This window comes from Eulemur rufifrons, chromosome 8 (genome assembly GCF_041146395.1).
Source record: "Eulemur rufifrons isolate Redbay chromosome 8, OSU_ERuf_1, whole genome shotgun sequence".
Classification (NCBI taxonomy): Eukaryota; Metazoa; Chordata; class Mammalia; order Primates; family Lemuridae; genus Eulemur; species Eulemur rufifrons.
Genome location: NC_090990.1, coordinates 44787179 through 44813103, shown reverse-complemented (window position 1 = coordinate 44813103; position 25925 = coordinate 44787179). Strand labels below are relative to the sequence as shown.

General features: G+C 35.1%; 1 protein-coding gene across 1 annotated transcript in view; it reads right to left on the bottom strand.

Moving 5' to 3' along the window:
- Positions 1-22797, bottom strand: part of HOOK1 (hook microtubule tethering protein 1) — a 50139-nt gene extending 27342 nt beyond the window's left edge. Inside the window, exons 1-8 of the mRNA XM_069478005.1 lie at positions 22535-22797; positions 16368-16453; positions 10175-10247; positions 6887-6937; positions 5557-5689; positions 2873-2940; positions 2454-2516; positions 1437-1520 (exon numbers count right to left, since the gene is read on the bottom strand). Of these exons, the coding sequence (XP_069334106.1) occupies positions 1437-1520; positions 2454-2516; positions 2873-2940; positions 5557-5689; positions 6887-6937; positions 10175-10247; positions 16368-16453; positions 22535-22597 (621 nt within the window). The 5' untranslated portion in view covers positions 22598-22797. The remainder of the gene's footprint in view (positions 1-1436; positions 1521-2453; positions 2517-2872; positions 2941-5556; positions 5690-6886; positions 6938-10174; positions 10248-16367; positions 16454-22534) is intronic.
- Positions 22798-25925: the final 3128 nt, after the last annotated feature.

The window sequence follows — 25925 nt, the reverse complement described above, 5'->3', positions numbered from 1 at the left end:
AGAAACATTTAAGTCTTTTGATGTACAATGTTATGTTCTTTATAGAATAAGAATTTCTCAGAAAACTGCACAGAGATCCTACAAGACTGGCAATACCTGAATGGATCAATCCTCTATCCTTCCGATGTAGTATTCTACAGGGTAAATACGATCGTATTTGAAAATAGCACATTTCAGGTGTTTTGCATGCCTGTGGTGGGGTGTGTTAAATGTGTAGTCGGGAAGGACGCAAAGGAGAACAGACAGAATTTCCCCTATACTTGAGGTGTTTCCTTCATTCAAATGGCAAGGACTGATTATAAACGATGAAGTTAGAAGACCTGAATTTTAGTGCTGTCATTGCCGTAAGTGGCTACTCACCCTGACCACGTCTTTCCCTTTTATTTTCAAATCCCTGAGGGTTAGGAATATTACCCAGCCCCAATATTTTAGATATTTAATATTTATTTCATCTAGCAAGGGTAATGCTACTTTGTTCCTTGTCCTTAGACTTTTCAGAGAATCAACTATTAAGCTCATTACTTCAACAAAAAATGCAACTTACATACAGCATGTTATAAGGGTACATTTAACCTTTTGTAAACTTTTTTCTAGACTTACTGCATAACTTTCACATTTATACTTTCATATAGCAGCAATAATATATGCAAACATATACCTGGTACTTCTGTGCCAAGGCCTAAGTGCTTTATATATATTAACTCATTTAATCCTCACAACTACTTTGGGAGATATAATATACTATCATCACTCCATTTTTCAAAAGAAAAAACTGAAGTATAGAGAAATTAAGTAATTTGCCTAAGAGCATACATCCAGCTATTAACATGGCCAAATTCTGAATATAGGTGTCTTGGTTTGACCGTCTTCTACCCTCTTAACCACTAACTATTATTCTCATGCAAGTTTGTTTTGCTAACATGTATGTGCATATGAACACAAGCATTATATACATACATGTTCAAACTTGGCATGAGAGATTTCATATGTATATGTATGTGTGTGTGTGTGTGTGTGTGTATGTGTGTATGAGATAGAAAAAGAAAGAGCATGTACTTGAATTTATTGGGGGTCAGGCACCACTAAATACTTCTGTAAATTACCTCAATTAATATTCATGAACACACTATGAAGTAGAGACTTTAATTTTCCCATTTTACAAAAAAAAAAAAAAAAACCACAACTGAGTCCTCCTCTAAAGTTGAAATTCTACAATCAGCAGAATGATTTTCTCAAAGGAAGAGTCAGGCCAGCAATTTTCAACTGCCAGAGAAGAGTATTTATGAAATCCATGTTTGAATATTCAAGCCTGTAAGAAATCCTCATCCCTCCAAGAAATGAAATCCAACCTACAAAACATATTGCCAACTAATTGATTAAAATAAAAAATTCTTGTAAAGAGAATGTTTTTCTCCGCTCAGGTTTCCTTTACCTACCTGCATATCCAGTTCTTCGCATCTCTGCCTCAGCTCTTCTTTTTCTGCTAGTGCTTCCTGAAGCTCTTCCAAGGCCCTTTTAAGCTGCAATATAAAATAGTAAATCCTGTTTTGACACAAATAGAAAAATACACTTTTTTCACTACATACACATGCACTGATACTAGGAATGGTTTTAAATTTTTCAATTTACCTACTGAAAAATGAGCCTTACTTTGTCATCTTTGTGTGAATAATATTTACGTAGCCTCATTAACATTTAAGACTGTGGTCCCACAGAAATAAATTTTGTAAATCCCAGTAAATATTTTTAAAAGTATTAGAGGAGGCATTAGTTTCCTCACAGAAAAAAATTTAAAAAGAACACAGCATATTTACATGTAAATGAACCTTTTATTTTAAAAAATTTCATTTGAAATAGTCCTTGAGATGACTGGTGACACTCATGAAAAAACAGATGTCTAAAAGTATAACAGATAAAGTACTTGATGAATTTGCCTCTCCTCTTACCCTTTCACCTCAACCCAGATTGGGTTATACATGGAAAGAGAGCACCTTTTTCCCCTGTAAAACAGTCCTAAACAACCAGGGAATGGAGCCTTAAGGATGGTGTCTTTGAGCATTTTCTTCCGTATTAGCTGAGAGGACAGCAACAGTGACAAAAATAATATTATCTTATTAGATAAATTAAAACTTAGAGTTTTTAAAAATTGTCTACTATTTAATTGTGTAACCATACAGCATGGGTTCAATATGTATTACAAATGTCAGAAGAAATGTTCAATGCCACCCAACTCTTCAAACATCATCACAAAATACTTTGGAGACCAACACTACTTGCATTCATGAAGAAATGCATAATGATATTCAACTGGGATCTTAAAGTAAAATAAACTAAATTTCATGGAAGAAAATATATTCTTACATATTCTCTTTTGTAAACCTTATGATATGAATAGTAATTGGCAAAAAAAAACTATATCAATGTTTCCAACATTCTCCTTACATACTACTCACCTGTTGCTCTAATTCTCCAACAGCATCATTTGTAGGAGAGCTCAATATTTCTTTACTCATCAACTAGAAAATTAAAATAATAAAATTTAGTGTATCACCCAGAATGTGGAGCATTTAAGAAAAGAAAAAATTGAAAAAAAAATTAAGTACAATGTGATGTTTATAAAGTAAAGTTATTTAAAGGAACTTGACAATATTAATTTATCAACTGGCTTTTAAAACATATGTACTAAAATTGGGCTTGGGGGCTTTGAAGATATTTGGGGGCAGGAGAAAGACTCGCTACCTAAAGATCAGCAAACCTGCTGCAAAGGGCAAGTTTATACAAAGAGAAAAACACACATCCATAAAATTTATATGAAAACTGTTACAAAATCTGGTTTAGCACTTTCACACTTATGTGAAATAATATAACTTACCTCTTGAATAGCAGTCATGACCACATGTTGAACAGACTCTTCCAGGGTCATTATATTTTGAATATGTTCTATGATTTAAAAAAAGAAAATCCAATCTGAAAAAAAAACTACTCTTTATCCATAGTACATTAGCCATCCAATTAGCAGAATATAAAAACTCATTTACCACAGATAATCCTTTATGAAAATATATTATTTTTCCACTAGTATATCCACTGAAAACAAAATAGCAGAATAGAAAATATTCATATAAATATTTTTAAATGGTTTCTTTTCTCCTAAAGAAGAAACCCTCTAGTTGTCTTATAAGAAAGAGAAAAGGAAGAAATTAATCTTTAAACAATTATGACAGTAATTATTTAATCTTAGGTCCAAAAAGTTTCATTTTATCACCTACTTAGTTCATTCCAGGAAGGCTTTCGAAGAAGGGACTTTAACAGCCTCCTGTAAACACCTTCCCAGCATTCACTAAGTCTCACACGGAGACTTTGTATCTCACCACAAACACACATGCAGTTAAGTCAAGGTGATGCTGTCCTGACAGGAAATGAGGAACCCTGAGAAAGAGTTCTTTATATATTTGCAGATTTAAATCCATTTTTAACTATATGTGCTCTAGCTAAAACAATTTCCCAAAAATTTTAAGGAGTTCTTATTTTCTAATACAGTACTTTCATTGTTTCGATTATTCTTCTGGGAAACTTCTCTAAAAGTTCTCAAAATCTTCCCTTTATTTGTGAAGACAAAAACTAGACAAAGATTCTGGTGTGTACCTGACCACTAAGTACTAAGGGAGGAAAAAAAGAATTAACTAGAGAATGCATAAGCAATGGGATGATTTCCTTTAAGTGGATTTTCTGGATAACGAAGTATTTCAGGTCTGCTGAAATCTTCATAAAAATAATCTCCTTCTTACCAAGATAAGTAAGGTAACCAGTTCATTCTTTCAAGATTGAGATCGTTGCAGCACCTTGGAATCATTCTGAAAATTAATTCTCATGGCAAAGCATAAAAGTGTGGAAGCTGTTTCATATCCTGGATGTGTTTTATTTTAAAATTTCAATTAAATTACTAATAGTTTTTTTTTCATTTATTTGCTCACACCCAAAAATTGAGAATCCAGATACACACCTTCAAAAATAAATCCAATTAGATAATCCTGATTTTTTAATAATGAAAATGAACCTATTCCTTTATATTTACTATATGTTAAACTTTTATTTATATACCCAGAAATTAATTTCCTCTTGAAAACATGAGGAAAAAAATTGCTTTGTAATGCTTACAACTAAATTATTGAAATACTACATATTATATCAAAAATTGTAGAATGCAGCAAAATCATCACTTTAAGGGAAAATTATAGCTTAAAATGTCAATTATAGCTTAGAACAGGAGCAGATGATTAATTCATAAGAAGACAGAAATAGACATAAGAACAGAAATTAAATAGTAAAAGCAAAATAGAATCAAAGCCAACAGTTGGTTCTTAAAGACTGACAAATCTGGTAAGATTAGTTAAGCAAAAATAAGTTTAAAATAATCAGTAATTAAAATATGAACAAGCCATTATTCAAAAGAAAAAATTAAAAGATTTACAAATGGATTACTATTTATAATCTGTGATTAAATATTTAGGGAAGTTTCAACCTTCCATGAGCAAATGTCTTTCACTTTTATGAAAAATTCAACAACTAGATCTTTGACATTACCTATAAGTGAAAAATAAAAGCCTACAGAGAAGTACTGACTTGCCCTAGAAAAAAATAGCTAGTTGATGAGAGAGATAGACTAACATCAAAATATTCTGATACCCAATCACTGTCTTTTTTCAATTGACAAACTACAATTGATTCTATGTATTTTATTTTTCTCCTTTATGAATTTGTTCTTACTGAATTTATCCTGTCTCATATCCTTTCTTCATTGGTTAATGTTAAATGTGTTTTCTAAGGTCCTGGCTTGAAGTATTTTGCAAACTTAAGCACCCAACATCATTCTTTCATAAAGGCGGTATACTACCAAAGTTTGGACAATCATGCAAAAAACACCACCATCAAAACTCTCCCACCCAGAATGACACAAGCACACAAGGGAAGGAGATTTGGGTCTGTTCAGTTCATCCTTTTATTCATTACATGCAACCAAAAATAACCTTTTTGTATTCAGCAGGATATGGATATGTTTGGAGATACCAATATAATGCACCATTTCCATTTGTATAATCAGGCCACTTATCTGGAGGATATATTGGACAGATATTCTACTGAAAAGAGTAGAATATTATCTGAAGAAGCCTGAATTATAATTTAGTGGCCAAATATTTATTTATAAAAAACTGAATCAACCTAAGGTTCTATCTTATGCATGAAATAACGTATCAGATGAATAAGTCCAATTTTCATTAAATATCCACTACATTCTAAGCATTGGATATATTAAACTAATTAAATTAAAATACGCTTAATTTAGCCACTGAATATGAATCTCAGAATCCAGGTACAAACAGGATATTCAAAGCATGTAGCTTTTTATGGCAGAGATGGGTTAGGATTCAGATCTTCTGTTTTACATTTCAGGGTGCTTTTTGACAAGCTGTAATAGTAAATTGTAATGCTACCTTTTACAGCAATGTAAGTTGTTTCTAGAAAGTAGGAATTCTTAAATGATTGAAATTCACTTACCTTGCTTCTTTTCACAGTTGACAGCACAACCTAAAATAAGCTGAAGCAGTCTCCCAAGCTCCACAGAATCTGAACATTCAGTTATTTGGTTTAAATCAGGGATAAGTGCTTCAGAAATCTGCTGCCCTAAAAACTGCAATATCAAAATAACAAGTTAGATCACTCATTTATGTAGACTACAAAAAATCTGCTACATTTAATAACATTACAAGGAAAATATATAAATAGGCTCATGAAATGATTCAGATAAATTAATAACAAATCAATAATTATTGATTAAAACCAGCTGGCAGTGTTCAGGAAACTTCCCAAAATTTCGAGTAACCAACCAAAAGTAACTACATTTGCTTTTGGTTTTATACCAGATATCCTTTGATTCCAATGTCAGAGATAGAGATCTATTTAAGATACATCTGGCCTAGTCTACTATGACAAAACTTACACCTTTCCATTAAATAATAAACAGGCTTATGTTAAGCCAAAGGATATTAATATTTTGATATGAGATCAATTAACAGAAAACCATAATATAAATCACTGCACTTTTATAAATGAACAAGTCTAATAGATTAATTTTTTCCTAGTCTTATCTTTTTTCAGCTTATTAAAAAGTTTATTGGCAATAAAAATCCTTCAAAATGAATTTTAGGCATTTAGTGAATTAAAAAATTTCACAAAGTATTAAAATTTTTTGAAAGAAATTAAAAGTTTAATTGTGTGACAACTTTAAAAAATAGCAACAAAAATTCTTTATGACAAAGTCAATTCAAAAGCTTCCGATCATTAAGGATTAAACTTTCTCATACCAAAAAACTCTACTAGAGAGAAGAGAACTTGGTATGATGCTGAGTAAGAAAAAACTACTTGAGTAATATACTATCTAATGTGACCTTAATACTACTTTCATTTTGCATTTTTTCCAATTCACTGGCATGAGCATAATCTCATAGTACATCTTTGCTTCTGTTTACACTGGAAGAAATGTCAAAATAGTGCTTTAAATAGGAAATTACTTCAATTAATTATGAAGTCCACTTATAGCATTGCATAAAATCAAATCATATTAAAGATGAAGGTAATTCTACTTGAGAAAATAATTTGAAGATATCAACATGCAACCAATGTTATTTTATACATAAATATATCTAAGTTTAAACCTGCTTATTTTCACAAAATTTGAGTTGTTTAAAAATGGCAATAAAACAATATGTTCCAATTATGAATTACATTCCAGTGAAATATTATAAATAAAAAGCCAAATCATTTTTCGGTGTCAATATAATTATCATATAGCATTTTGTATTTAATCAAAGTCAGATATTTTTCATACCTCATGGTAGTAATTCATAATCCCTTGAAGAATCTTCTTTAAATTATTAGCCTAATGTGAAAAAAAGAATATAAAATAAATTCTTATTTCATATTAATAATGGAAAACATTTATGCCAAGATAAAAGACAATTAAAACTTTCCACTAATAAAAATGACAACAAAAACATTAGAGTTCTATAAATAAAAACACATAATTTTTAAACATTAGAGATTTAATCAGTTTTTAATTAGCTAGAGGGATTTTATTTAAAAGGAGCCATAGTAAATTCAAGTGTCCACTTTAAAGATTTATTTATGAGCATGTCCACCTCTAGCCATGTGCAAGTTAACAGGGTTTAATTCTCTCCTGCCACAAATAACTATAAAACAGGACAAAATACATGAAACAACTGTTTTTAAGCTTTAGACAACAGGCAGTACAGAATTCTGCTTTCTGAAACAAAGAAAACAAAAAAGATGAGCCCTATACTAGTCCAAAACTCTGAGGCAATTTTCAGACTATAGCATAGGGAGGTGGAAAACAAACAAAGCCTGATCTTCTGACTGAGAAGACAAATATAAGAAGTTCAGGAAGGCCAAGGCAGTTAGAATTTGCAGGGCAGACAGATGAAGAGATGGGAGCTATGGAGAAAAAGACAGCCTGAAATCTGTGTAAATGGTTCCTTTGACTCTTTGGCTAAGTAGCAATTTGCAAGTGTTTAGGTGAAACTCCAGGTTATTTCCAAACTCAATATTCTTTCCAAGGAGAAAACAATAAAGGAAACTGTAAACTGAATTCCCAAAAATTACTACACAGGCCCAGAAATTTCTGAAATTCCCACTAGCCAGAGTGAAGAGACTATGCTATATGCATAAAGCATTCACCAAAGACCCTCAAAAGGTCAAGACTAATAGTAATGGGTCTAATCTACTCCTACAGTAAAGAGTAACTTTAGATCTACCCCTGCCAAGCCTAAAAACAAATCTTGAAGGATCAAACTGAATCACAAGTATCTTAACTGCTTGTAAGAACAAAGTCCAACACTCTTTAAAGAAATACCAAAAGAAAAAAAATCAACACTCAATAATAAAATGCACAATGTCTAATATCCAATAAAAAATTACTACACAAGTGAAGAAGCAAGAAAACACAGACCAAAATTAGGAGAAATCTCAGTCAATAGAAATGGGCTCAGAAATGAAAGACAGATGAAAGAATTGGAAGACAAGGCTAAAACTGCTAGTTTAAAAATGTTCAAGGATTTGAACAAAAACATGAACAGGAGAAAAGAAATAGAAAATTTTGTTTTAAAAAGAGAATCAAATAAAGAGATTGTCAAACTGGATTAAAAGTAAGACCCAACTATTAGATGTCTACATGAAACACTTTCAATATAAAGACACACACAGATTCAAAGAAAGGAGAAAGAAATACCAACAGAAAATATAATAATAACAAAACTGTAGTGGCTACAATAATATCAGACAAATTTGACTTCAAATCAAGGAATAATATCGGGGATAAAGAAAAGCATTTTGTAATGATAAGTGGATTCATTCATCAAGAAGATATAAAAAATATTATGTGTAATCAAACTAATAACAGAAATTCAAAATACATAAATAACAGAAATTCAAAATACATAAAGTAAAAATTAACAAAATTGAAAGGAGAAATCAACAAAACCACAATCATCATTAGAGATTTAAGGAATCCTCTCTCTATAACAATATAATAATTAAAATATCAGTAAAGATATAAAATATATGAACAGCACTATCAACAAACTTGACATAATCCACATTTATAGAACGGCAGAATACATGTTGTTTTTAAGTACACATGGAACATTCACCAAGATAGACTAATAAGTCAGTCATAAAGTAAATCTCAGTAAATGTAAAACAATTTCTCAATACAGAGTTTCAGACCAAAATAATTAATTAGGTTAGAAACCAATAAATAAAAGTATCTGGAAAATCCGTAAATATTTTGAATTTGAATTACCTATTTTGGGATTTACCCATAGATCAAAGGAGAAACCACAGGGAAATTACCAAACATTTTGAACTGAATGAAAATAAGAGCACAGTATGTCAAAATGTGCGGTATATGGCTAAGGCAGTGCTTAATGTTAGAAAAAAAAAGGGCCTAAAATTGATTAAATCTCCATCTTAAAAAGCAAGAAAAAGAAAAGCAAATTAAGTGGAAGGAAGAAGATAATAAACATCAGAGAGAAAATCAATGAAATAGGAAACCTAACCTAGTCTCTGAAAAAAATGAATAAAATTGAAAAACATCTAGCCAGATTTATCAAGGAAAAAAATACAAAAGACACAAATAAAAAATAGCAGGAAAGGAAAAGGAAACAACACTAAAGATCATACAGTCACTAGCAAATTATTAGTATAATAATACAGTTAAGAACTGTATGCGCTGGCACGGTGGTTCATGCCTGTAAACCCAACACTTTGGGAGGCTAAGGAGGAAGGATAGCTTGACCCCAGGAATTCAAGATCAGGCTGCATAATATAGCAAGACCCCATTCTCTACAAAAAAAAAAAAAGGCAATAAAATTTAAAAATTTTTTTTAAAAAAGAACTGTGCCAACAAATAAGACAATCTGTATGAAACAAATGAATGTCCTACAAGACACAAGTAAACTGACATAAAAATAGAAAATCAGTAGGGCAGTTTCTTAATATGGTTAAACAAATGCTTACACAACTCAGCAATTCCACTCAGGAATTTACCCAAGAGAAATTAACTATGTGCTTATACAAAGACTAATACATAAATGTTCATCATTGTTGTATTCATAATAGCCAAAAACAGAAACAATTCAAACATCCATCAACAAGTGAACAGCTAAACAAACTGTGGTACATCAGTATAATGAAATGCGACTCTTCCAAAAAAGAAATAATTACCGATACAAGCAACACGAGTAAGTCTTAAAAATACACTGAGTAAAAGAAGCTAGACACAAAAAGTACATATTATATGGTTCCATTTATATGGAATTCTAGAAATGAACTCCATAGGGGCACAAAGCAGCTCTATGGCCACCTAGGGCCAGGCCTGGAGTGGGGATTAATAGAGAATGGGCATTAAGTGCATGTTTTGGTTAAAGGAAATATTCTATACCTAATTATATCTAATTTAACAGCATACACATGTCAAAACTCAAACTGTACACAATAAAATGTATTCATAAATTAATTTAAAGAAAGATTTATTTGAGGCTTGGTGCTAATTTTAAGACCACTCTTTGGATCAAGTGCTTCTCCCATTCATTCTGCATACCTTTATTCTCCAGTTATCCCCAACATCCTCTTTAATTCGGCTTAACCAAGATTCGTTGAACCAAGCTGCATCACTAAAACAAAAAAATTAATGCTAAACATTATAACATTACATAAACAATACCAAACTGAACCAACAGAGAAAGTTACTTTGTACCTTAAAGCCGATCCTTAATAAGAATAGTAAATATGATTTATATAGTAATATAATTTATCATATTAAATTAAGTCAATAACATCTTCAATTTAACATTTACTAAATATTTAATACTAGCTGTCCTGCTAGCAAGAAGATGTAAAAGTCCCAACCTTGAAAAGGCAAAAAGGACAAGCAACATTTTAATGAGTATCTACTATGTACCAAGCACTGTGCTTGATGTTTTTCCATGTTACTTCATTCAAAGATCATAGTAACTTGGCAAAGGATCTATTATTACTCTCAATCTTACTATTCATGGAATTGAGGATGACTAGCACCTAAGTAATTTACCCTGAGTGATACAAGTACATGACGAAGCCCAAAATAAATCTATCTAATTGAGTAGCATTAAGTAGAATGAATTTAAATGAGAAATCTACAAAGACAAGCTTAGTTTGAATTAGTAGTCCTATACTGATATTGAAAGCCAAGACAAGGAATTGCTATATCAAATTTTTGTGTATTTAATAAAGTTTTGAAGAACATTTGACTATATATAGTTAACTATACTAACAGAATATATTCCAAACAAATATTTGGATTCTTGCTCTGAGTAAGGAATTAAACAAGATTAATATGAAGATGAATAATTTACCATTCTGAGTCTTAGAGAAATAGCTATTAAAAGAGGAAGGTAAAGAACACAAATAACTACACTCCAAGGAGGAAGTGATAACTGCTCTAAGGGTGAAACAACTACGAAACCACAGAATGTTAGTGCTAGAAGAGGGCTTAAAGGTCTTATCTAAATTTTTACTTTACAGATAAGCCAACTAAAGTGGGGGAAAACATTAAAGAAATTTTTTTCCAAGGTTGTATCTTGAGTTTTAAAATGCAAAACTGAAACTTGAACACAGTGCCTAGCTTTTCAGAAATCATTCTTCCTCAGATGTTCTAATACAGAAGCTATCACTTCTGGCTAGGGTAAGCAAAAAAAAAAAAAAAAAAAACAGCTTCACCATTTTTAATTCATTTATTTGAAATTTGTAACCATTTCATTTTTATTTATAATTGACACAATTTTATATAACCAATTTGTTTTGAGCAAATTAATATTAATTGTGCTCAACTTTTCCTAAATGTTAAGGCTACAATTATCAAAATAATTCATCTAAATATGTAAATGATATACTGCTAACCAAGTACTTATCTGAAATGACTGAATTTAGTTAATGAGACTGTCAAAATAAATTTATTTTCTTTTTACAACAGATTAATAAAAAGTCCTAAACAAAAGAAGTATGCCAGCTGTGATGGCTAATTTTGTGTGTCAACCTGGTTAGCCACAGTGCCCAGATATTTGGTCAAACACATCTGGATGCTGCTATGAAGATATTTTTTAGATGAAATTAACATTGAAATCAGTAGACTTTGAATGAAACAGATTAACCTCAATAATGCAGGTGGGCCTCATCCAATCAGTTGAACGCCTTAACTAAAAGACTGACCTCCCCCAAGGAAAGAGCAAATTCTGCCAGCAGATGGCCTTCTGACTCTGTCTGCTCTTCTTTGGGTCCCTAGCCTGCTGTCCCACCTGCAGATTTTGGACTTGCCACAGTCCACAATCACATAAGCCAATTCCTTAAAATAAATATCTCTACACAACGTATGTGTATGTATACACATATACACACATATACCCTATTGGTTCTGTTTCTCTGGAGAACCTTGACTACTATACCCAGTCTTTTAACTAACCCTAAATACCTAAGTTTATCATTCTATGCTATAAATATCTTTAGAGATTGGATCTACAGATAACCTATTTTTGCTATCTAGTTTTTCCAAAATAATTCCTCTGTTTTCTCTTCCATCCCTTCTTAACTTCAGCCCTGAGAAATACTTTCTAACTTCTCCATAAAAATTATATCTCCCATTTGCTTTCTTATAAACAAATTCACCCTTCTCAAACAGTTATAATGGCAGCCAATCTTTGTTACTATTAAACTTGATATCCAACCTCAGAAATCTCTGGACATATCTTTTTTTTTCTTTTTTACTGCCACATCTACATGCATTAATTTGATTCTCAGCCCCCAACGATGAGCTCTTTTTCTCATATGTCCCAGAACATCAATGACTCTCAAGGGACAACAAATAGGAAAGGGGAAACATATCTAATGAAGCAAAATATGGTCCAACTATTTTCTAATAAACCTAAGTGATAATCATTACATGACTTTGTTTTAACTCCATCCAGGGCATTTGTCTTCAACAATTTTACCACCTAAATTCAGGTAATAATGAATGCCAACTGGTTACTACAAACAACACAGTTGTGTAGCTTTGATAGACACCCCAAGACTATTCTTGAATAATCAAAAAAACTTTTGTGCTTAACACATGAAATTGTGATTCGTACTTTGGAGATAACATAGCCAAACTTTCATTTTATTAGTACCCGAAAGTAAAAATGTATCATGAGGAGTTCAAGATACTAGAGTTTAATGATTACAGCTGATAAAGGCAGTGGCTTTGGAGTCAGACCAAACTAATGCAAATCGTAGCTTTGCTATTTGCTCATTATTTGACCTTCCAAAAGCCATGTCAACTCTCTATATCTCTATCCTCATGTATTAATTGATGGTAAAAGTAATATCTACCTCACAGAGCAGTAAAAATTGAATAACATATTTAATGGGGTCTACAATATATTTCATAAATACTCAGATGTTGGCTATCATGGTTTATCCTTTTAAATGATCAGCTATCTGCTGAATGAACAAATATTAATAAATGTATGATGCTTAAGGTCTCTGAATATTCTACGTTCTCTGTTTCATTCTTCTTCCTCCTGCAAAAACGTCTAGTCAAAGACAACAGGAATAGAGAGATTATCTGGTGCTTAAAGTGACAAAGTTAAACCCTTCTTTTGAGGAAGTTGCACACACTATTTATAGGTTTTCGGGGTTGAAATGTGTCCTAAAAAAAGATGTTTAAGTCCTAACCCATGGGAACATGACCTTATTTGGAAATAGGGTCTTCAGGTATGAAATCAAGGTTAAGATAAGGTCATGCTGAATTGGGATGGGCCTTCATCAGGTATTAAAATGACTTAATTGATTGGAGCCAAGCATTCTGAACATGGTTGTGAATATGGTATTCTTAGAAGAGACACAGACACAGAGGGAAGACGGCCATGAACACAGAGACAGAGATTGGAGTTACGCTGCCATAAACCAAGGAATGCCTGGGGCCACCAGAAGCTGGAAGAGGCAAGGAATGATCCTCTCCTAGAAGGAGACTTCTAGCCTCCAGAATTGTGAGAGAATTAATTTTTGTTGTTTTAAGACCCTCGGTCTGTGGTACTTTGTTACGGTAGCCCTAGAAAACTAATACAGGTGTAGTTACAGTTTTCACCCATGTGTTTTTTAAATAACAGCAGCTTCTACATGCATTTGAAAAGGAGTCACATATTATATAATCAAACTTAAGGTAATAATTAAGGAACTGTAGAACCCTAGCCATAACTCCATGACTCCCCAGGTCTAAGTTATATAGTTTGGATGCCACTTAAGATTTTATTATTTAAAAGCATATCTGCCCCTAAGAAAGGAAAGAATTATTGGTTAAATTTTGCTACTTTCTTATAAAGCAGAGTTTCCCTTCTCACCTTGAGTAACAACTTTGATGTGATTTGATGTTAGCCACAATAGCCATCAATACAATACACTATAAATTGTAAGATATGTAAAGTGCTCTGAAATCTTCAAAGAAATATGGTAAAATTTGCCGTTTTAACAGGAATATGATACACTGGTACAACTAGAGAAAAATGTATGTTTTAAGTCCCACTATTCAGGATCCAGACTTCTGAAAAGCTCCAAAACTGAAAAGAGATTATAAAAGAAAAATAAATTGAAAGTGGCCCTTGAATGATAAGGAGGCATAGACACCTAAGAATATGCAAAAACAGGCAAATGAAGCAAAAAAAAAAAAAAAAAACAGAGAGAGAGATATTCAGGCTGACCCAATTTTAGGTCACTGGTCATTTGTTTAATGAAGACGGAAAACCTTCTAATTGGCTATTTTATCTTTCCTGCAGAAAAGCTATTAGAAGACAATAAAAGACAAAAGTGAGAACAAAACAAGAAAAAGCAGAGATAGGGAGGATCAGCATTCACATCATGATTCAACAGACTGTGGAAAAATGAGCTGGTGATAAAGGATACAGTTCAGCTAAAATTTACCTGACCCTACTGTAAACATCAGGTACAGTGCTAGCATATATAGGTTAAAGAGCCATATGCACCACATCGTGGGAGGGGGGAGTCTCTTTTATTGTATTGTGGCATAAAGCTACTAAAGCCCACCAAAACATGTAGAAATGACATCTTTGGATGAGACTACTGAAACGAGCAAATGCATACCAGCTTTGCATTCATACCAACCATTTTGTAACTGCATCTGCACTAATACCCACAACATACTGCAATGAGAAGGCAAGGTGTACGTTCTAAGGACAGAAAATAATGACTTTTCCAACACATCAAAAAAGAGCTATGTTCAGAATGCTTGGCTCTGATCAATTAAATCATTTAAAAACCAATCAGAATATAAATGAATAAAACATTTAGGAAATATTTTTAAGAAAAAAAGGAGAATAAGGCATATTTTAGAATGACTACCCCCTGTAAAAGTTAAAACATGTTAAGCTTGCCTTTTAAAGTGTTAATCATGAGCTAACCATAAAATCTGTCTGTTCACATTAGATCATTTTGAAGATTCCAAATAAACTAGAATTTTTATATCATTTTAAGTTGTTTTTCTAAGAAAGGCATAGGATTTTTGCTAACCCATCTACAGGATTTTCAATATCAGTCACAGCAAACCTTTACAAGATGATGGTAACAATTAAATAAACAATCTGACTATAAAACAATGAAGCAGAGATAGGATTCTTGTCTCGAAGTAAGCTGATGTAAAGTCACTATGGTTTAATAAATTTTGAGTACAGAATTGGCTCTTTTTGTCCTATTGCAGGTACAGTTCATATTGTAAACTATAAGTTTAATCTTTGCACAATGTTTGGAAAATATTAGGAAATATTGAATTTGGAACTTTTGATATTATATGATTACATAAAATGGGTCTGGCCCAAACAGAATCACTTTATCAGGTAAGGTTCTCTAGCATCTGTGACTTCAAATTTCACTCATTCCTCATTTCATTATTGGTGAACTCGAAAATTACTATAACTAATTCAGAAGTAGATTTTAAAATGTAATACTTTAGGCTGGGTGCGGTGGCTCACGCCTGTAATCCTAGCACTCTGGGAGGCCAAGGTGGGAGGATTGCTTAAGGTCAGGAGTTCGAGACCAGCCTGAGCAAGAGCGAGACCCCATCTCTACTAAAAATAGAAAGAAATTATCTGGACAGCTAAAAATATATATAGAAAAAAAATTAGCCGGGCATGATGGAACATGCCTGTAGTCCCAGTTACTCGAGAAGCTGAGGCAGAAGGATTGCTTAAGCCCAGGAGTTTGAAGTTGCTGTGAGCTAGGCTGACGCCACGGCACTGTAGCCCAGGCAACAGAGTGAGACTCTGTCTCACCAAAAAAAAAAAAAAAGATAATACTTTAAAATTTTTTCCAAATCCAGTATTTTATGCTTCAATAATCTCTAAAATAATCTCCATCCACTGATACTTTAAAATAATAATAGTACAACCAAAGAAAACATTGCAGACAATTATATCATTCAACGTGTTTCTTTTACAGTAGTTATAATCCTGTGAACATGCCCAGAATAAGTTTAAAATGAAATCTGTTGAATAAACAAGAATTCAGATCATTTGTTTAATTAAGATGCATCTCTGTGAACAAGCAAGGAGTAATTTTTTTGGTCCCTAGTTACAAAAATGCCTTGGTACCATCTGCCTGAATATGTCATTGAATAAGATAAAGTTTCAATAATCTTTAGAATTCAAGTGTAAGTTTTCTTCCATGGGATTGGGTTTACAATTCCTTTCAGGCAGAGTTTGAATACTACTTACATTTGATGAAGAACTTGTGCCATGGCAACTCCATTAGTCAGCTGTTTGACATCTTGACAGGGCAAGGCAGTATTAAATGTCTGCAACTAAAAATGACATAAAGCAAATGACCTTACTGTTCCTTTATACCTACAGATACCTGTTTTGTTTAAATGCAAACCCTGCCAAACACATGCAACTGCATTAGTAAGTTTCTATGGCTGTGCAATATTTTTATAAAAATAAACAATTCATATTTCATATAATCATGCCTAAGATAGTAAAAACACATTGATGCCATGTATGATGGAATTCAGAATTTCTGAATAATACAAAGCCCAATGTACAACCCCGGTCTTGTGTTCCCTCTATTTTTAGCAGAACATCAGAAAAATAACTTTAATATAACCCAACATTCACAACTTAAAATTTCACTTACAACATCTGATGGGAAAATAAAGCCTAGAAATGTTAAGTCTATAACTACTTACTATTTGTCCATGAGCTCTGAATTGAGATAGGACTTCTGCTTACTATCAAACAATTACCTTATATCATGAAGAGTAAGGCCTACCCACCATGTAGCTTCAATGAAGAGTTGACAGGAGAAAAAAGCACAAATTGTTTCTACACAATGTGGTATGATGTATGGTAAGCCTGACTGTAGTATGCACAAAATGTTCTGCAAAAAATAGGAGTCAACTAATTTAATTAGGGTTTGTATTTAGGAAAGACTTCTTGGAGATGATTCCTGAATAGAAGGTCTTGAGGGACAAGCAGCATATTTTCTAAGTGAAGAAAGAGCCAGGGTAAGAAAGTTTCAGGAAATAGGAATACAAAATATAGATAAAAGAGATGGTATTTTTAGGGAACATGTGTTCAGTATCCCTGGATTTGCAGTGCAAAGAAGGATGGGGAAGCGGTGCCAAACAAGGGTATCAAGGAGACAGGCTGGGATCTAAAGGGCCATGACAAGAAGCTTGGACATATTTTATCCTTAATGGCATCATCTGTAAAACAGGAAATAGTAGAACAGTTTCTACCGCACAAGACCGTTGGGGGAATTAAATGAAATACAAATGTATACTGAGATCAAGGGCTGGCATGTGCTATGCGCTCAAGAGCTGTTAGCACATTAGCTATGAGGCAGGGTTTGTCAAAGTGTGGGGTCTAGAAACAATACATATCAGAATTTCCAGACATATCAAACAACAAAATCCCCAAGTGATTCCTATGCACATCAATTTTTGAAAACCATCGCTCTGGGTGAAGAAGAATCACTGAGGAGTAATAAGGAAGAGAGTGACATCTTCAGTATATTTTGGAGAGTAGCATAGTGACACAGGGTAGCTTTATGCTTGAGTCAGGGAGACCAGTTAGAAAGTTCCTGCAATGGTCCTGTGGATAAAAATAGATAGCTAAGAAGTAATTAGCATGATGTAGACTGAAAGGACATGATAAATTCATGGAATATTTAAAATATGAAAAAGAAAGATTTTGAAATTGGGTGGATGTACAGGAAAGAGAAACCTCAGGGTTTAGGGCATCTTCAAAGGGAAAACTGTGGTTCCTACTTTTCTACCCTTCCTACTTACACATATGCTTTTAATGTGTAACTTAAAAGTTACATCATTAACTTTTTACAAAATGGATATGATTAGTGATTTTAAAAGGACAATTTCAGAGGCATAGAATATTAAGCAAAATAGTAAAAAGATACATATAAAGAGTATATATGCTAAAGAGTTGTCTCCTTGCCCACTGTGCTCAGATTGAGATCAATTTCTCCTTATAGCCACGGACACTGGAGTGCCGTTTGGAAGTTCTTAAAATAGCTGCACAATAAAAAGGAATGTCATTTCATTTGGCTAAATTGAGAGGCTCATAACCAAGAATAATAAATAAATTAAAAAGCTCAGTGGAGGGAGTGATGCCAAAGCAGAGGGACAAAAGAAAATGTATTCCTTCATCCTTCAATTCATAAAGTCTTTTTAGTGAGTGACCCAAAAAGGACAGACAGCACTTCCACAGGTGTCCACCATTAAACAGTTTCTGGCAAATAACCATCGTACTTTCATATATATTTTTAAATAAACCAAATAATCAGAAATATGGAAATGCTGTTCACTAAGTTGCTTCAATATAAACATCACAGAATTCCAGGAAGATGGGGTTTTCACAACAGATGACCAACAAAATCTCAATCTTGGATCAATTCTTCATATTTCCCCCTCTAGCTCCTCATTTCAGAAAGACAACCATTGTTTTGAGTTTTAAGATCTTCTAAAAAACAATTCAACATTTAATACTTTTATTAATTTGGGCATATATGTGTTACTACTTTTTCCTTTGCTTGCCTGTCAAGGTCAAAGAATGCAAGAACCAAGAGAATCACTGAAAAACATTTGGTCCAAAGATATTGAACAAATTTCCAGTGTCACAGAGCCAAGCAGAAGAATTAAATTTATCTTCATACAAGTTTATCTTCAAACTCTCATACACTTCCTCCACCATGTAAGTGATGGCTACATTTATCATTTTGCCCTGAATTTTCTGCTACATAGCAGTACAACATTTCTAAGAACTAATTATTTTAAGAAGGTAAGTTCCAAATCATAAAATGCAGATTTTTTTTCAGTTGCCAACAGGCGTCACTTCACCTAACCAACCTCTCTTGATGACTTCTCTAATTATGTCAGTGTTGGCTCCATTTTCTTCCTAGTGCTAAAAGAACAGAGTTACTCCCACCTGTCTTCTTACTTCCATGATCTGGCCCCATCATAACTTTTTTTAAAATCTTACATCTCATCCTACTTCCCCTCAACACATAACATTACTTAGTAAGGTAGAGTGCACATAAAAGAGCCAGGGGTATTGTGATAAATGTCTATCTTCTACTACCTCCCTTCAATCTATATCCAAAAGAGAGAGACCATTTACATTACTGCCAGTGGCTCTTCCCCACATCTGGAAAACTCATTTCCCTGATTTCTACTTGCTGAAATACATCAATCCTCTATGATCCAGTTAAAAATTCACCCCCAGGTACCTACAAAACTTACAGCTGTATCATACTTAAAAGTGAAATATTGGTCTCTGAGGTCAGAACCAAGACAATAGTATTTACTATCACCACTTTGATTTACTATTATATTGTAGATTCTAGTCAGTGTTCTTCCTTCCAGGGATAGAGCAGAATATAGTTCAGGCAAGGTCTCTGATCCCAAGGAACAAACTGGATGACTTTAAAGCACTATGCATTATACATAAGACAGAAGTGGTTAACAAGTTACACCGGGATGGCAGGGAGACAAGTAGGACTTTAGAAAGGGCTGTCACAGAGAGTCCCTAAAAGGCAACATCAAACCCAAGACCTGAATGATGAGAAGCAGCAAGCCACTGGAAGAACTAGAAGGAGAATTTTCCAGGTAGAGGAAATAGAAGTTAAAATTTTCTTTTTTTTTTTTTGAGACAGAGTCTCGCTTTGTTGCCCGGGCTAGAGTGAGTGCCGTGGCGTCAGTCTAGCTCACAGCAACCTCAAACTCCTGGGCTTAAGCGATCCTACTGCCTCAGCCTCCCGAGTAGCTGGGACTACAGGCATGCGCCACCATGCCCGGCTAATTTTTTGTATTATATATATTTTAGTTGTCCATATAATTTCTTTCTATTTTTAGTAGAGATGGGGTCTCGCTCTTGCTCAGGCTGTAAAATTTTCTTATACACTAAAAAAAAAAAAAAAGTTTCAAGCTTAGCTTCAACAAATAGAAAATCAATGCAGCATGATGGACTTGGAGAAGTGTTGCATAAGGTGAGTTTGAAGAAAGTTTGGGAGGTGAGGAAAGATCAATAACATAGTGGCTGGCTAAGGCAAAAAAAAAAAAAAAAAAAAAAAAAAAGAAGACAGTAAAGTTCCCTGGAAATCATCTAAAGAGGTAAAGAAAAGGCAACAGACAGGTGCCCAGAAGCCAAACAGAAGATAATTTCACAAAAGAAGCATCAAGTAAGTAAAAGCTAATATAACACTTGTTGAATTTCGCAAACTGGTAATGAAGTGAACACCTTACAGAAAAGAAACACAAGTGCAGTGGGTGAAAGAGTGAATGGGAGTTAAGGAAATAGTAATAAAAAGATGAGTATGAAAAAAACTGAAGAAATTTTTCTGTGAAGAAAAGGGGAAACAGTGTGATTTTAATGTGGAGTGGTGGCTCCTTGTTTTATTTTTAAAAGGGGGAATATTTGAACAAGTTTATACATGGAGAGAAAAGAGACAATGGAGAGAAAGAAATTGTAAACACAGAAAGGGGATAAATGACAGAGCAATGTTGTGGAAGAGGTAGAAGGGATGGAGTCTAAAGTCAGAGCCAAAGATAAGACAGTGGTCATTTGCCCAAGGGTAAGAGGAATTGGGGGCTCAAATATGTACTGATAAAGTTTTGCTAAGAGGAACATGAAAGGAACTGTCTGATTACTCTTAAGCATAAAACTTAGCAGTATTTGGGGAAAGGTGCATTTGACAGTAGCAGCATTAATACAGGCAACAATTTGCATGGTCAGTTTTCTCCACAGTGTTCAGCAGCCCAAGAGAGAACTGGAGAAGCAAACGACCAATTTTACTCTGTCATCTATGAGTCCATATCATTTGGTTTACAGTATTTTTGGAGCTTTTAAAGAATTTTGCCTTCCACTATAATTATACACAACTCTGCCTACCACTCCACTGTCTTCTTCAGTGCCTAGCACTACGTTGAAAGTCAATAAATTCTAGGTAAAAGAATGGATACGGTCACATAGTATTTAAAATATGGTAATATAATTCAGGATAACCCTGTGCTTCTCCACTACCTCACATAAGTCAATGACATCATAAAGACTAAGTTTGCCACTTCAGATGATGTTTAGAGCAAAAGGTAACAGATTAGGATACATCCCTTAATTAATCACTTGTTTCAACAAAACAAATCATTAAAAGTAAATGTTGCCTTTTTTCATGACAGTCTTACAGCATCTAAACACCAATACCTATTTTAAACAAAAATACAGCTGAACAGTTAGCTAATTGCTTTTAACTCAGAAACCCTAGATATTTCCATTCCACTTGAAGCAAAAGGTATTTACTTCCAAAGTGTAAAAAGTTGCTTTAAATTATGGTTATTTCCAGTAGACTTCATATACTTCCAGATTTCTCATTCTTTGGAATTAGACACATTAGGAGATCTCTAAGGAATCTCATCAACCAATTACGCCTACTGATCCAGTCTGTTTACATTCCAATTCTGCACACACTCCCCTACACACAATTAAACAACTGGTTTGGGGATAAGCATCAGCAACACCTTTGGACCATCAATTGCCATCCTTGCCCAATAGGGGTTAGGAACCACACCTGAATGCCAGCTCTCTGATAGCCAAGCAACTCCAAAGGCTAGGTGTCATTTGCTGAGTGGAGTACTGAAGAATCTGGGGGCAGATCTGCTTGTCCAAAACCCATCACAAATTAACAGATATCCTAAACATGAATAAAGCGTAAACGAAAATGTCAAGTCCTTTGCTTTGAAGAAAATGCTGTCCGTTTGGGGGAGGGGCAGCGAGGAAAAAGGGAAAACGAGGCCCGACTCCTAACACGTCTTTCTCTCCACACAGGAAATATGTGGAAACACCCCTTCGAAGGGGCTTCTACAAAGTCAGATGTCCTAGAGTCCCGAAGCAGCACTGATCCGGGAACGCAAACAGCCAGCCACCTCCTGGCCACCTGTGTCCAAGTAAAGCAAGGGGGTTGGAGGTGGAGGATTAGGTTTTGGAGGAGGTCTTCACTCTCAAGGAAGGCAAGAGAGGAGGTGGTCCAGAAAGTCCAGGGCTTGGAGCGTAGTGCAAGGGGAGAAATTGGGGCAAAGGGGAGGAAAGGGAATGGGCACTTGGTTCTTGCTACAGCTGTTAGGGACACTTTCCAGGTGGAATCCTCTAGCTAAGACCAGAGGCTCCACCGTCACGACCGCCCCCCCTCCTCTCCAACACACACCTGCCCTACGACCTGCAGATGGCACTCTCGCGGTCAAGGGTGGCATGAGACGCCGAGGGCAGGGCGCCCCAGGACCACTGCGCAGGTAACCCCGGGTCCTCCTCGGGCTCACCTGGAAAGAACCGGGAGCCTGGGGCTCCTCGCTTCGGTCCCCTCGCCCCCTCGCACTCACCCAGATCATGAGGCTGTCGCACAGCGACAGGTCAGGTTGCGGCAGCGGCTGCGTCTCCTCCATGGCCGGTGCAGCCGTCGACTACGCCGCAGACACCGACACCTCCCTCCTCCCGGCGCTCCTCCAGGAGCCGGCGTCGAGACCTGCTAGCCCGCGGGGAAAGCTCTGTAGCCAGGCCCAGCGCCGACGCCGCTCACGCGCGAAACCTCGCGCAGCCGACGTCGTGGCGTAACCCCCTCCTCACCCGCCCCTCCCCCGTCTGGGCCCGGCCGAGCGGCTCGGCACCTGAGCCCCGCCCCCTCCCGCCCCTCCTCCCCTCTCTCGCCCCTCCTCCCCTCTCCCCTCCTCTCCCTTCGCTCCATCCCACTCCTACACACCTCGCCCCGCTGAGTGACCTGGGCGCGCACCAGTCACAAAGAAGCTTAGGTAGCCGAGGGGCGGGTAGGGCGGGGCGGGGGCGGGAAGAGCGGGAGTGGGTTGCGCAGGAGGGAAACTGATTGGACATGCCCTCGTGGGCTCTGACCAATCAATGTGAGACAGGCCGCTGCTCCGGGAGAGAGCGAGGGTGGGTGGGAAGAGGTTTATGACCTGGCAGGTGCAGTGAGGGCGAGGGTGGGAGGTTGCGCGCGGGGGAGGCGAGCGCGCGTGCGCGACGGGGATGGGGGAGTCTGAAGCTTCCTCCGGCCCCAACCGGCAGAAGGGGCAGAAGGGGCGGCAGGGCCCTTAAAGGACTCAGGCGTCTTCCCGCCTCCTCCTTCGCGGCAGCACGCGTCCTGGCTCCACCTGTGGAGACCCACTCTCTGCTTCCACGTTGTCTTCCGAAATAGGTCGTACCCGTGAATTAAAAACACTCGAGGAAGGAAGAGCTGATTTTTCTCCTAGGCGCTCATTGGACAGGGATGTTTTAGTTTGCAGACGTGTGTCCTAAAGAAAAGAAAATATCTTAATGCTGTTTAAATCAAATAAGCTCTCACGGGATCACAGATCATGGGCAATTTTAAATGAGGCAAAAGGGGAAACCATTTAAGATATCAAAATGAAAAATGATATCTTAGTTTTCGGAAAACATGGAAGATATGAATGTACCCATTTTCCTTTGGCGGTAGAAAATCTGTTTTTTTCTGAGGACATTGAGAAGAGGGAGAGGAGTAAAACTGGAAGCTCGCCAAGGTAGTAATGGATGGATTAGGTTATTGAAAGGGCTAGAATATTCTTAGTCTTCCTGTGACTTCTGTCATTCATAAACTCATCAATTCGTGCTCTGAGTGAAAAACAGCTGGCTTTTTTTTATATTGCCGCGTTTTTATATTTAGACATTGAAAAGTTGAAACTGATGGAGGACTGCAATTAAAAGCCCCCAAATGTAAATCAGTCTCATTCTAAAAATACAGTACATGCGTTTGCTATTGGCTCCCTGAACATTATTCCAGAACTTTCTTAACGCTTCTGAAGTCACTTTATATTCCAGACACTAGGAACATTGGAAAAGTGTCTTAATGAAAACTACATGATTTAGGAATTGAAGACCTGGTCTGAATCTTGACTTCATTACCCACTGGCTGTTCTCCCATGGACCCTAAACTCCACATTCCTAAAATCATTGTAATTAAAATGTAAACATACATTGTAAATGTAATGTAAATTGTAAATTTTAAACTTTGCAAATATGAGGTACTACAGACATATGTACTGAGAAGCATATGAGACCTTCTTAACAAATTTATCACTGATAGTCACAGGTGATTCAATTACGCAAAATATTTAATGAGAATAACTAGGGGAAATTGAGTTTGTTTCTGGGTTCTGTAGGGAGTAAATTCTCAGGGAAACATGCCCATGCCCATTTATTTCATAATACTAAAGCCAATGGAAAAATATGTGAAGGGTATGGTCAGTGAATTCAGAAAAAAAGAAATACAAATATTTTAAACAAATATAAAAAGAAAGCACAGAATATGACTCACTAAAATAGAACAACTAAAAAGAAAATGTTGAGAAGATTGAAGTGTGCTTTTACACATAACTGGAACAAGCATTTTAGAAAAAATTTGACAGTCTTTACCAGGAAACTTTAAAATATCCATATCATTTAAACTAATAATTCCACTTCTGGTCATAAATTGTTCAAATAATCAAAAATGCAAAGGCTTTGAGCCCCCAATGATATGTATTGATCAATTGTGTAATTGATGAATACATGTCCAATAAGCAAGAAAGGTTAAATACATTATAGCAGATTTGTAAGACAGAATATTTAGCAACTAATGAAAATTGTGTTTCAGAGAATATTTGATAACTCCATTGTCACAATGTATAGCATTAAATAAAAATTTAGATAAAAGTATCAGCCATATGACCTCAACATTATAGATATTATTTATGTATTTTAATATGTGCACAGCAAGAAGAAAAAGGAATAATCATCAAACTACTGTTATGTTTAGATGTGGATGACAAGTTATTATTTTCTGTTATCTTTTATATTTTTTAGTCTTTCTATAAGTAGTTTGTATTACTTTATAATCAGAAAAAAAAAGACATTAGAAGAAATGCCAAATACAACATGGGCTATCTTTCCAACTATTAAATTAGCATTAATTTTTTAGAAGTTGGCATCCATGTTTGGAGAGTTGAATGAAACTAAGTTTTCAACGCTAGTTGGCGATTATAAATTGGTGCAATCTTTCTGAAAATTTTTTGACAATATATATCAAGGGCCTTTAAAATGTTCGAAGACTTTAACACAATAATTTCACTTTCAGAATTTACTCTAAGAAAATAATAAATGTTTATAAAATGCTTAATACAAATACTAACTTACATTAGTTGCTGAATACATTTAGCTATTCTATGCACTGTTTGTGTGTCTTGGAGGGTGTGTGTGTGTGTTTAAGTGTTTATTTGCATTCATGGAAGAAAAAATCTGAAAGAAAATTTTAGTAAAATTTATCTACAGTAATTTTTACCTTCTTATTTTCTAATTTCACCAAAATATCACCTTCTTAATTAAAACAAAACCAAACTTTTTTTTTTGTCAGAGGGAGAGGTGCAGGGATCAGGAAAAGATTTTAACTCTGAGTTGGTCTGTAAGTAAATTGATAAATGATAAGAGGAGAAAAATCCCTAACTAGGCACCTTAAACAGAATGGTAGTGGGCTCTATTTATAAAGAGGATATCTGTACTTTGCACATACAGGTGATGGAATAAAGAAATGCAAAAGAATTCTAAGGCTGTCCCTGATGACTTCTAAATAACTCTGAGTGGCTGAGAGTGGACACCAAGTGGAAGACCCTGGTCTGGACAGGAATAGACTTATACATATCAAGCAGCCATATAATGGAGAGACCGTATCAGCAGCAAACAGTCTAAGTAGACCTCAGGAGCAAAGCA